Here is a 14,371-nt window from a genome sequence, read left to right on the forward strand (position 1 = left end):
GACCCAATGTCACGTCTGATGACGGTTCAAAAAAAAACATAACTTTTCTTGTTTTATGTTTTTCTTGTTTCATTTTTATTGTTTTATTTTGCCTTTAACTTGTTTAGTTTATGTTTGTCTCTTATCGAGAAATTAAAGGTGTTGGTGTGTGCGTGCAACATAGACAACTTTTTGAAAAGCCTTGGTAAGCTTCACAGCAACTGCACAGAAATGCTTAATGTTGCGATTTGACAGCTTGATGGTTTTTACCTTATTCTACCGCCTCCTATCATTACTTTATGCCTTTCTAATTATTTAAATTTTGTATACAGTCACTTCTTAATTTTTTTGGATGAGCACAGCCAAAATTGATCCAAAATATTTTTTTTAACATTTTGCCAATGTGTCACATAAAACAATACGAACTTCCAACGCTAACATTTTGATAAACATTACTGGAGTTTTTTTAAACCATTTTTTCAGTTTTTTGCTTTTTAGGTGTTTTTGAAACCGCCTTGAGTCAGAGGTATTCAAAAACACCCAAAAAGCAAAAACTGATTTGTTTTGTTGAACCCAAGTTGAACCTTTTCAAAAAAAACTCCAGATTAGTTCTTCTTTCCAATGCTACTAAAAGATCAAAAATTGGTTGAACAATTGATTTTTGGAGAATTTTCAGGGTAGAGTGTTTTAAAAATCAGTCTAATCTCCTTTGTAAACTCTTGCCACATGATAGTGTTGCCACAAACTGTGTTAAATTTGGCTCAAGTTACATTGATTTTTATAAAATTATTTGTAAAAACTTCTACCTCTCCAGGCCAAAAATTACAACGCTCAAATCTCCGCTACTGTACCTACCCAAAAAAGAGTACTTTTGTTTCACTATTCTTCATTTCCACGCATCACCCCCCGGCGTCCTGCGCTCTCCCCCTGACAGCCGACCCTGGCACAAAACACAAGCCAACTTTTGACAACTCACTCGCGCGACGACGACGACGTTTCCAAAACACAACACAACATTTCGCTGCTGTTTACCAGATTTTCGCGGAATTTCGCGGATTTGTTGGGTAGGAAAGTGCGTTCCAAAGTGTAGAGTTCCCCCGCGGGTGCGAAATGGCCGCCATGGACGAAGAGTACGAGGAGGACGGATGGATCAACCGGAACAACCAGCCGGTGGCCGCCGGAGCTGGAGTCGCTGGCATCGTTGGCGGTGGTGGCGGCGGCGCCGAGGAGGAGGTGAGGAATTTGGACATTGTTTTTTGGGGGAATTTTGTTGACGATTTTTGGGAATTTTAGGCCGACGGTCACGACGAGCCGCTGGAGAACCCGCAGGAGGTGCTGGGGGAATGTTTGAGCAAGTTTGCCACGAATGATTACATTATGGAACCGGGGATTTTCGCCCAGCTGAAGCGGTACTTCCAAGCGGGAGGAACGCCCGAGCAGGTCATTAACCAGCTGTCGGCGAATTACACGGCCGTTGCGCAGATGGCCAACCTGCTCGCGGAGTGGTTGATCCTGGCGGGGGTGCGCGTCACGGACGTTCAGGCCATGGTCGAGAACCACCTGAAGGACATGATCCTGAAGACGTTCGACCCGAAAAAGGCGGACAAGATCTTCACCGAGGAGGGTGAAACACCAGCCTGGTTGACGGAGATGATTGAGCATCATACGTGGCGGTCACTGATTTACCGACTTGCCGAAGAATACCCGGACTGTTTGATGTTGAACTTCACGATCAAGCTTATTTCCGACGCCGGCTTCCAAAGCGAAATCACCTCCATCTCGACGGCAGCCCAGCAAATCGAAGTGTTCTCGCGCGTGCTCAAAACGGCCATCGCCAAATTCCTGAACCACCCGGACGACGGTGCGACCGCCATCCAGGAGTGTGCCAAAATGGTATGCCACGGCCAGCACACTTACGTCTACAGTCAGGTCCTGATCCAAGTTCTGTCCCAGGAACCCAAAGGTGGTTTCATCATGAAACGCCTCGCCCAGGAAATCACCAAGTACGCCCTCAAGAACAACCACAACGTGACGCCGATCACGATGGCCCTCAATTCGGCGCGCCATCCCCAAGCCTGCGAAGCCCTCACCTCAATGCTGACCCGCAACGCGCTCAACCCGGCGGACATTACCGTGCTCTATCGGAACTATTCCTCGCCGGAACCCCCGCCCATCGACCTCATCCGAAACCCACAGTTTCTGGACCTGCTCGTGGACTCGCTCTTCAAGGTGGGCGTCAAAATCAACCAGGAGCATAAGGCGAAGTACATCTACCTGTTGGCGTACGCGGCCAGTGTGTGCGAGACGCCCGGCAAGAAGGGTCAGCCCAAGGGCCACCGGAACACGAACAAGGACGAGCTCAAGCCGACGATTCAGGTGAGTTTAGCATTTTGAATTATTTAATTTATTATATTTAAGGTGTGACTTAAACAACTCCCTAAATGTTGGGAACGATTGGTTGAAACCTCGTTTTACGCAACGCGATGTATGTTTCCATACAAAAAAAATATGTAAAAAGTGATTATTTTGATTATTAGAATTTTGCTGCTATTAGGGCATTTTTGCGGTCAACATGGACTTCAACTGAATGCCTTATTTCTCAGGTCTGCAATGTTTGATAAAAATGTATTTAATGTTTGGAAAAATAATCCGCATTAAAACGTGAGCGTGATTGCTGGCGACGCCACTGTCCACAATTTTCGCTCGAGTTTGAGCCTAAGTCGACTCGAGACCCGAGCCAAAATTCTTACTGGGTGTCGGCTAAATGTTCGTCAGGTCCCCGTATAAAAATTGACAGTTCGCAAATTGACGCTGATGCGAAAAGCGTGAGTCGACTATGTTGGGATGCGGCAATGGATTTAGCTAGAGACCCTAAGGGCATCTCCACCGCAGGGACCTAATTGCGTTGCAAAGCTAATTTGGCACCCGCGTCAAGCCCACCGCGGTACTTGTGCGAGAGCTAATTAGGTTCGAGTTCATCCGTGTTCATCCGAATCTAAACAAAACTCAGGTTAGCTCTGGGATCTACCGGGAGCAAATCGTCTGACGGATGGTTTTTTCAAGCAAAACAATGTAATTAGGCCAATGTGAGTTTGTAAACAAAGAGTTTATCCTGCTCACGTCAGTAAATGTTTACATTAGGAGTGATGATTGATTTTTCGATTTCAATTCTTCGAGTTTGGAGATATTTTCCCTCCCGTGCTGCAAGTTCACGCATGAAAAATGACTTTTGGTAATCTGGGGTGATGCAGTTTTTTTTAGGTTTGATTGGGGCTGTGTTTGATTAATTTTGGTCAACGCATTGTCGATCTACTGCCGGACATGCAAAATCTCGAGACAAGTCATTTGTATTGAGTAAAAAGCAAAATTCAAGCAAAACATTTTAAATAAGCCAATACGGATTTGAAAACAAGCAATCCGAGCAATTGGGTCTTAAAATGAAGCTTAGATTGCTGATATTATTGTTTACAGCGATAAAGTTTATTTTTATGAGTACGACCACAAAGAATTTAAAATGGATTTTTAAATCAATTTTGAAAAATTAACCTCGCGGTCCTTCTTGACAGAGAAGCTCCTACTTGACAGCTCGTTCCAAGGGGACCATAATTGATCCATCGAAAAAATGTTGTCTTGTCAAAAAAAAAAATTGAAATGTTTTTTACCGTTGTACATAAAAATTTACATAGGGCTTTAGTACCCAGTTCTGATCCTAAATTCCTAAATTCTTAAATTCTTAAATTCTTAAATTCTTAAATTCTTAAATTCTTAAATTCTTAAATTCTTAAATTCTTAAATTCTTAAATTCTTAAATTCTTAAATTCTTAAATTCTTAAATTCTTAAATTCTTAAATTCTTAAATTCTTAAATTCTTAAATTCTTAAATTCTTAAATTCTTAAATTCTTAAATTCTTAAATTCTTAAATTCTTAAATTCTTAAATTCTTAAATTCTTAAAGAATGTTGTCTTGTCAAAAAAAAATTAAAATGTTTTTTACCGTTGTACATAAAAATTTACATAGGGCTTTAGTACCCAGTTCTGATCCTAAATTCTTAAATTCATAAATTCCTAAATTCTTAAATTCTTAAATTCTTAAATTCTTAAATTCTTAAATTCTTAAATTCTTAAATTCTTAAATTCTTAAATTCTTAAATTCTTAAATTCTTAAATTCTTAAATTCTTAAATTCTTAAATTCTTAAATTCTTAAATTCTTAAATTCTTAAATTCTTAAATTCTTAAATTCTTAAATTCTTAAATTCTTAAATTCTTAAATTCTTAAATTCTTAAATTCTTAAATTCTTAAATTCTTAAATTCTTAAAGAATGTTGTCTTGTCAAAAAAAAAAATTGAAATGTTTTTTACCGTTGTACATAAAAATTTACATAGGGCTTTAGTACCCAGTTCTGATCCTAAATTCCTAAATTCTTAAATTCTTAAATTCTTAAATTCTTAAATTCTTAAATTCTTAAATTCTTAAATTCTTAAATTCTTAAATTCTTAAATTCTTAAATTCTTAAATTCTTAAATTCTTAAATTCTTAAATTCTTAAATTCTTAGATTTTCAAATTCCTTATTTTTAAATTCATTTTTTATATTTTTGATAAAAAATTTGTTTTTGAATGTTAGAATTTCGGGGCCGACAGCTATAAAGACAACTTCATTTTTTACTCCATTTCGACCAAAAAGCTATATCTGTCCTTTTAATTTCAAAATTCTGCATTTTGAGATTCGGCGGGGATTTTAAATATTATTATATCGAATACAAGATTATTAAAAAAGAAAATTCCAATTCTTCGATTTTTTCATCAGAACATATTGCAAACAAGCACCGCGCGAAGAAACGTCAAACGCCACTTTTCGTTTATGATGCGTACCGCTTAAGAAAAATCTTTTCGTGACCCTTTCCCTGACCGTATCTTGTGCGTTTTTTTTTATATGGAGTTTTGCGTTCCTTCGGATCTGCGTATCAGCCTTTACGGTACAACCATTCAAAATATTTTTAAATTAAATGAAAAAAATAAATAATAAAAATAAACGTATTCGTATTTTTTTTCTTACTCCTCACTGACGTGAGCAAGATACACCCACAGACAAACAGACGTGACTCTCCATACAAATTATTTTTGAAATCCATCGTCCTTAATCAAACCACCAAATCACGACGACGCCAGCGCTGCCTGGTGAACTGATGCCGAAGCGCAGCCCAAACATACCAATTCAAACCCATTACTGTCATGTATCATGTCAGTGTATGCGTGAGACAATCAAGCCAAACGATTGTAAACATCAACAGCTGACCGAAATAATTTTGTTTGTTGCTGATCGTCAGTACCCGATGCAAAAAATAAAAATCAACGTCGATGGCCGAAGATGACGGTGGACCTTATGAGCCAAATCATGCGGCAGCACTAGCAACGACGCACTACAAACGAATGATAGAGATCAAACCACTGGTCCTCCTCGTTGCTTCCAAGTTCTGTCGAAGATTCCTCCTCCTCCAAAAGCTCGAACACCTGGCCCCATCATCAACAAGATACCCCAGGTCACGAAAACATCAGTAGTGGCCGCCGAAATAGAAAAATCCAATTCAAATTTACCGGAATTGATCCCCACGATGGGCGTTCGGAAACATCCGCGGGGAACATGTCCACGGAACAGTTAAGTTGCGTCAAACGACAAAAGCAAAAAGGGCAATGATTCCAAAAATGCTGCTGTTAAAATTATATCGAAACAGAACCACAGAAACTGAACCAAGAACTGAACTGTGGCAAAAGGTTTAGTGGCGCAACATCGCCAAAAGGCCAAAAGGACGACCAGCAGCAGCAATCTTAGCAGCAGTCCACGAAGGATAAGCAGGTTGCTCCGAAGGAGATGACTCCTCCACAGGATCCGGCTTCCTCCTCAGGAGCGGGCGCCTCAGCAGCAGTCTCGACATCGGCAGGCAGTTGAAAAGGGCCTACCGGGTTAATATTGGGGCAAGAGGCTATGGCCAAGGCTGCCCAACCTTTTCTTGCAAAGCCTGGATTGTGATTCACCGATAGATTTCCTGAATTCCATAAATTTTTGTGTTCATTTGCCTCGCACGTGCTCACGCTCAACTTAAAAACAAAAACACGCATCACACACACTGAGAAAAGACGGGTGAGCTGTCACGACAGCAGCGCCATCAGCGCCGCGTGAGTGGATGCCGAAACAAAATTGCATTTGAAATAACCGTTTGTGAAGGACGATGGTTCAGCACTCGAGTGTCCCGTCTGTTTGTCTGTGATACACCCTTTGTTTACAAACTCACATTTGACCAATTACATTGTTTCGGTTGATATATATTTGAATTTTATACATAATTTAAAAATGTTAAATTTTGGACATTCATGTTTAAATTTTCGGTGATGATTTGCTTATATTAATATATGTGGTTGATTATTTTTTCAATTGATTAAAATATATTCATATTTAATATTCATTCAAATTTGATATTCAAAATAAATGCATCTTCAACCAAAACAAATACAAATAATTCAAAAAATCGCTGAAAATATTAGCCACCGGCAGCTCGGGAACTTCTCGAGCACCTATCTTGGCTACTCGACGGATCCCCGATGAACTTTTTCTTCGCTGAATGAACTCGAAGGCTAATTTAGCTTTAGCTTTGCTACCCGCGGTGCGAAAGTTGGGGTGCAAACATGTCGGGAGCAAATCGGATGAACTCTTTCAAAAATTTGAAAATGATATTTTATTGATGTAAGTAAACAATTAGGACATATAATGCAATTGGAAGCATGTTCTATCATGCTAGAATGTAGTTTTATTGATTTCGATCAACAAAACGGCCAGAATTTGAAAATGAATAAATTAGATCCCCGCGGTGGGCTTGATTCGGTAGCCAAATTAGCTCCCAGCGGTGCGAAAACGTGTATTAGCTACGGAGCAAAGCTAAAACTGGGGATCCAACCGATAGGTTTGCAACGCAATTAGATCTCTGCGGTGGAGATGCCCTAAGGGCATCTCTACCGCAGAGATCTAATTGCGTGGCAAACCTATCGGTTGGATCCCCAGTTTTAGCTTTGCTCCGTAGCTAATACACCTTTTCGCACCGCTGGGAGCTAATTTGGCTACCGAATCAAGGCCACCGCGGGGATCTAATTTATTCATTTTCAAATCCTAGCCGTTTTGTTGATCGAAATCAATAAAAATACATTCTATCATGATAGAACATGCTTCCAATTGCATTATATGTCCAAATTGTTTGCTTACATCAATAAAATATCATTTCCAAAATTTTGAAAGAGTTCATCCGATTTGCTCACGACATGTTTGCACCCCAACTTTCGCACCGCGGGTAGCAAAGCTAAAGCTAAATTAGCCTTCGAGTTCATTCAGCGAAGAAAAAGTTCATCGGGGATCCGTCGAGTAGCCAAGATAGGTGCTCGAGAAGTGCGGGTGGCTAATTTTTTCAGCAATTTTTAGAATGATTTGTATTTGTTTTGGTTGAAGATGCATTTATTTTGATTATCAAATTTGAATGAATATTAAAGAAAACAGTGATTTAGTTCAAAACGACTTAATTTAATTAAAAAGTTGTGGAATAGATCATTTTTTAGTTTTTTTTTAATAAATAATAATCAAACAGCCATATTTTATTTAATTTGAACATAAATGTAAAAAATTGGAATATAACTTAACTGAATTGAACATTTTTAAATTATGTAAAGATTAAAATTCAAATATATATATATATCAAGCGAAATAATTTAATTGGGCCAATGTGAGTTTGTAAACAATGGGTATATCTTGTTCACGTCAGTGGGGAGTAAGGGAAAATTGCGAATCTGTGTTTATCCTCGCCAAATCTCAAAATGCAGAATTTTGAAATTTAAAGGACATATCTCGGATTAGTTTTCAAAAAGCCGTAAGAGCCATTGGTAAACAAAGTCCTTTTTGCATCGGTATTCGACCTACTTACGAAAAATCAATATCAAAAATGCTTGAGATTGTTCATCTACACGTCCTTCAAGTGCCCCATACTTGAAATAAATGAAATTTTGTTTAATTTAGGAGAAAAGCAAAAATTAGTATCAGAGGTCACGGTGGCTCTTACGGCTTTTTGAAAATTCACCCGCGATACATAGTTTTCTGGTCAAAATTTAGTAAAAAAAAGAAGTTGTCTTTATAGCTGTCAGCCCACATGTCGGCCACTATTGCTAGTACCAATCAGCAACCTTTGGATTGTGAGTCCAGAATTTAAGAATTTAAGAATTTAATAATTTAAGAATTTAAGAATTTAAGAATTTAAGAATTTAAGAATTTAAGAATTTAAGAATTTAAGAATTTAAGAATTTAAGAATTTAAGAATTTAAGAATTTAAGAATTTAAGAATTTATGAATTTCAGAATTTAAGATCATGATTGCTTGTTTTCAAATCCACATTGGCTTATTTTAAATGTTTTGCTTGACTATTGCTTTTACTCAATACAAATGACTTGTCTCTTGCATGTCCGGCAGTAGATCGACAATGCGATGACCAAAATTAATCAAACACAGCCCCAATTTGACCTAAAATTAAACTGCATCACCCCAGAATGCCAAAAGTAATTTTTCATTTGTAAACTTGCAGCACAGGAGGGAAATATTTCGAGGAATTGAAAATGAAAAATCAAGCTTCACTGCTAACGTAAACATCTACTGACGTGAGCAGGATAAACTCTTTGTTTACAAACTCACATTGGCCCAATTTCATTGGTTTGCTTGAAAATTTCATTGTTTTGCTTGAAAAAACCATCCGTCGGATGATTTGCTCCCGTTAGATCCCGGAGCTAACCTGAGATTTGTTTAGATTCGGATGAACACGGATGAACTCGAACCTAAATTAGCTCTCGCCAGGGTAGGTAAACCATCACCATCACACTATCATTGATGCATATTTCGGTGCGTTCCTCGTCTCTTAAAATTTCTCTTCTATTTCGCAGCCGAGTGATGGTCGGCTTGTTATCGCGAATATCGAAAGCCCATCACATCGACGAGAAATACCCTCTCGCTGGCTCCGATGGAACTATCGTTCCAACCGGAGAGGCACACACACGAAATTGCTGTATACATACACTGGAGCTCACGCACACAAATGAACTCATTTCTACAGGGCTTACGGGCGAAAGAATTTCACAATTGCTTTTTCTCTTGCTTTTTGAGCGAGGGGACTGGCTATGTGAGAGATTTTTTTTCCGTCTTACGCATCGGTTCGTTCGTTGCTCGCTATTTCATCGGCGTCGTTTTCGCTTCGCTCTCTTGATGCAGTTTTGGGAGAACGCCGAAAATTTGATGATTTGAGTGAGGGACGATATCTAAAAGCCCTCGCCATCGTCGAGGAAACGAGAAAATACCATCCCTGGCTCTCGCACAAGTACCCCGATGGGCTTGACGCGGGTGCCAAAATAGCTTTGCAACGCAATTAGGTCCCTGCGATGGAGATGCCCTAAATAGGGAGACTGGTCTAAGTTTGCTAAATCGATCTGCAACGTATGGTGTCGCTCGTACTGACTCAGAGCAAGGGTGAGATGTAGGTGTATGGGCAGTGCGTCTTCGTCGGGAACCTAGTGCATAAGATCGGTCAAGGCCCGCTCGTACGCTGAAAATTGTGAATTGCGAATGAATCAACACATAATTATTGATTTTGAAGGTGAACGAGAGCAAAAAATGATAAAAACCCATATTTGCCCCCGCGGTGGGCTTGTTTCGGTGACAAATTTGCTGCGGTGGGGATGGCGAAATTTTTACAAGGTGGCAAATTTGATCTCGGTATTCATAAGCTGGGTGCAAATTTGATTTGCACTCCAGCGCTGCAGATGCTCTAAGAAAATTTAGAAATTCAAATTACAGGTTTCAACATTTCAATGAAAAAAGTGTTTGAAAATTCATCTACACCAATGCAGTTGATTTGCAAACATTGAAATATTTTTAGACAAGGCCAAACATTGTTAATATGATTAAAATGACCAACAAAAATTACTGCGCATACTCAACTCTAAAAGAAGCATGAACTTTGAAGTTCCCCGAAACACGTGCGCCTTGATTTTTCAAAAATATTTAGACAGGTCCGAATGGTTTTCCTCGACATTTCAATAGGACGGACCTGATTGCTCCAAAAAGACTCATTCACTCGCGATCACAAATCGAACGCGACAAAAACTGAGAATTTTGGCTCGAGCCTCGACTCCATTCAGGCTCGATCTCGAGCCAGATCGACTCGCGGTTCGAGCCAAAATTCTCAGTGAGTTGATACCTCCCGCTCTCGACGTTCCCTCCAAATCGACACAGTGACAGAGAGAATCCACTGTAACTGGAGAGTCTCCACTGTAATTGACCGTCGGTGGACGGTTAATCGAATTATGTTTTTCTATCCAATCTAATCTATCTAATTAGACCCTAGCGCAGCCAATCTTTCGAAAGGATCCTGGAGAGTGCCTCAAGTTAGATTCCGTCTAGCATTTTTCTAGTCATTTATTAACATTTGTAGTGCGCTATTGCATTGAAACATCAAAAAAATCAAAATCAAATTATTCGCTCTACAGCATTGCCTTGGCGTTCTCGATTGCGAGATTCCTACTCGAAGCGCCACAAGTAGGGCGTCCAAATTTCCCGGGTTTTGAAATTCCCGGGAAACGGGAAAAATATTTTTGAAATCCCGGGAATTCCCGGGATCCCGGGAAATTTTTGAAGCAGTCATAAAATCTAAAAAATCAAATTATTCGCTCTACAGCATTGCCTTGGTGTTCTCGATTGCGAGATTCCTACTCGAAACTAGGTGTCCGAAGGCTTGATTGTTGAGGCAATTGCAAACCTCTTTTTACACCTTAGCTTCCATCCACCCGGGATTCGAACTGACGACCTTTGGATTGTTAGTCCAACTGCCTACCAGCGATTCCACCGAGGCAGGACCCAGGGAGACGACTCCTACACCTGGACTGAGCTAACGACCTAACCTATTTAGGTCAGTCCGGGGCCAACATTTACTTTCCGTCCGACGGAAGGCGTGATCAGACAAATCTCGTCTCGAAAAATGCCACCGGGACCGTCTGGGATCGAACCCAGGCTGGGTGAGAGGCAATCACGCCTACCCCTACACCACGGTTCCCGGCATAAAATCTATGTTTTCATAATATTTGATACGTTTTCAAGCTTAAAATCATAAATTAGATCAATAATAATAATTGGCAACAGTATACACTTTAATCCAAACAAAGACGACAGTTTTTAAATAACTTAAATTAAAAATTGTTTTTTTTTGTTCTTTGCAGTGCTTTGAATAAAAAAAACTATAATTTTCAATCTTAATGTGATTCAAATTAAATAAGTGTTTTAAAAACATATTTCTTTTATTTATTTTTTATATGCCATAACTAGAAAAGCTTGAAAATTTTCTTTAAAAATGTAAAAAAAACGAGAGGTGGCAACAAAACCAGAGTTTTCTTTTAAGTCCTATAAGTCTTTCATATGTTTTTCGGACCCTTTAAAACAAAAACTCTAGAAATAAAATGATACCAGTCAATGTAAAATTTCAGATAAGTTTTGATTGTCTTATTTAACATAAAACATATTTTACTAATAATCTTTAAGTTACTACCGCCAACTTGGGAAAATCAGGACTACAGGCTGAGAAGGTACAGGAGATTTCAGAGCAATAAATTTGTAAATCGGACTTAAATAGCTGTCTTAATTCGTTACATTTGTCGTGATTTGCCGCAGATTCCTGTGTTTGATGAAAAATAATTTAAGATGATATATTTTTCAAATTTAAAATCCTAAATAAAAATATAATAGCGAGTCTTTAAAAAAACATAAAATTAAATAGAAAATATTAAATACACCAGGCATTTTGGGGAACTGTGAAATAAAAAAGTTCTACAATTTTCCCTTATAAGAATAATTAAAGCTGATATATGCCGAATACAAATTGTAATGCTTTAAAATTTGTATCGATTACTATGTATTCAACTGTTCATCTATTTCTACAACCAAATCAGAATTTCCAGACCAATATTTGATTTTTTTTTTCAATTTCGGGAATTCCCGGGACAAATTATGAAAATTCCCGGGATTCGGGAATTCCCGGTTTTGAAAAAATCCCGGGATTTTTGTCCCGGGAATTCCCGGGATGGATGCACTAGCCACAAGCATTGAAACATCACAATCTTTAAAGCGGCCTTCTGCGTAATGTCGTATCGCAGAGACAAGACTCGTTTTGAAGTGGGTTGAGTTTGAGCACAGAGTGCTCGAACATGTTCGAACAACAACATAATTCTGAATCGACAGGGGAGGAAGAAGCTTGGGGACTAGGGTGCCCAGAATATGGGACTTTTTTTTCAAAACCTCGTTCCACAAGCTGAACATTGTTCCTTGAGCTATTTTAGAACTCAGATATGAGCTAAATCGGTCAACATTTACCCGTTGATACTCGGAGGTGAAGTTTGTATGGAAAAAATCGAAAAAAATGTATGAAAACCCCAATTTTCTAGCGGTTTTGTCTGCAGGGTGCGCTACTGCCATTCAAATATGCTAGAAAATGTGATTCTCATAAGAAAATTTATTGCTCTACAACTTTGTAGAACATACCAAAGCTGTAAAATTCGGTCCTTAAAAGTTATTAGCGATTTAAAAAAGTAATTTTTGTATGAAACTATGGGTTAATCTCAACCAATTTCGCTCAAAATTTGCACAGATGCTTAAAATAACCCAAAGATCCACTTTTCGCTTGTGGAGCAGGGGGGTATTTTTTCTGGGCACCCTAGTGGGGACACACCACCATACGCTCCGAGATTTGATTGCATTCGTCAGGCTAAGCAGTTTTGGGACTCCGGGACCCTCTGGGATGGGACCACGAATGCCCTGGACACTATTTGTCGTGGTTATAGCGCCACAACTCGCTCTGACGGGTATGTAATCGAATTATGTTTTTCTATAAGCAATACAGTGTGATGATCTGACAATTATTGACAATGTAGGGGAACAGCATCTAATTCCAGCGTGCCTCTAATGTTGGCAGGTCAGAACTTTGACATTCAATTAAAACTAATTAAAAGCGTTTTCAACTGAAATCGAGTGATAAATAGATCAATAAGAAGTGAGCAAGCAAGTTTCTATCACAAGTTTTGCAAAATTATCTGTTTGAACAGTGAAAATCAGCAAATTGGATAGAGTTAGGAGCGAGTGCTTAACCTGCCAAACATACGAGAATTTCCCCGACAGATGTATATTTAGAAGAAAAAAAATCAATACTATAACTATTACAGCCTATGCAGGCTGAGGGATGGTATTTACTCGTTTCCTCGCCGATGGCGAGGGCTTTTAGATATCGTCCCTCGCTCAAATCATCAAATTTTTGGCGTTCTCCCAAAACTGCATCAAGAGAGCGAAGCGAAAACGACGCCGATGAAATAGCGAGCAACGAACAAACCGATGCGTAAGACGGAAAAAATCTCTCACACAGCCAGTCCCCTCGCTCAAAAAGCAAGAGAAAAAGCAATCGTGAAATTCTCTCGCCCGTAAGCCCTGTAGAAATAAGTTCATTTGTGTGCGTGAGCTTCAGTGTATGTATACAGCAATTTCGTGTGCGTGCCTCTCCGGTTGGAACGATAGTTCCATCGGAGTCAGCGAGAGGGTATTTCTCGTCGATGTGATGGGCTTTCGATATTCGCGATAGCAAGCCGACCATCACTCGGCTGCGAAAGAGAAGAGAAATTTTAAGAGACGAGGAACGCACCGAAATCGATGCCAACATTTCAAAAAGCTACATGTACAAACCATGCGTTTTGAGAAAAACGCATTGAATGTTGAGCATCCATTATCAATTACCATTTTTATATAAAAGCAAAATAAGATGTTCTAATGATAACAAACGATGAAAAACGTTGCTTTTGTTGATACTTGATCATCCATATTCAATAAAACATTATTTCCGTAATTTTATTTGAGAAAAAACAAACATAACTTCTTTTGAAATCACCAACGTCGATATCACCCTGCTGTCACTGAGGGGGGCGCTTTGTTATGATTCGTTTTTCTTCGCCGAATGTACATGGCGCTTTTTTCATGTTGCTATTTTTTCGTCACGAGGTTTATGTAGCCTTTTGTTTGACAGGTTGACAGGGCTATATAAACAGGGACTGCTGATGGCAGAAATTTTGTTTATGTTACTTTATTTAAAATCATGATTAAACAGACTTTACTGAAGTAACTTTTGCTCATTTTTGGTGGAGAGGTAGCTTATTAGAAGTACTTTCAGAATATACAATAACCCAGAAAGAGTCAAAATGTACATGATGCCTTTTGAAATGTTACCGTCGAAATATGCATCAATGATAGTGCGATGGTGATGTTTACCTACCCTGGCAGGCTCATTCG

At 39.0% G+C, this 14,371-nt stretch overlaps 1 protein-coding gene across 1 annotated transcript in view; it reads left to right on the forward strand.

The window, feature by feature from the left end:
* Positions 1 to 947: 947 nt before the first annotated feature.
* The window catches only part of LOC120426599 (negative elongation factor D), a 41,684-nt gene continuing 28,260 nt past the window's right edge, over positions 948 to 14,371 (forward strand). The window contains exons 1-2 of the mRNA XM_039591390.2: positions 948 to 1,212; positions 1,273 to 2,355. Coding sequence (XP_039447324.1) covers positions 1,090 to 1,212; positions 1,273 to 2,355 — 1,206 coding nt within the window. The 5' untranslated portion in view covers positions 948 to 1,089. The remainder of the gene's footprint in view (positions 1,213 to 1,272; positions 2,356 to 14,371) is intronic.

Source organism: Culex pipiens, chromosome 1, assembly GCF_016801865.2.
Source record: "Culex pipiens pallens isolate TS chromosome 1, TS_CPP_V2, whole genome shotgun sequence".
In the NCBI taxonomy this organism is placed as follows: Eukaryota; Metazoa; Arthropoda; class Insecta; order Diptera; family Culicidae; genus Culex; species Culex pipiens.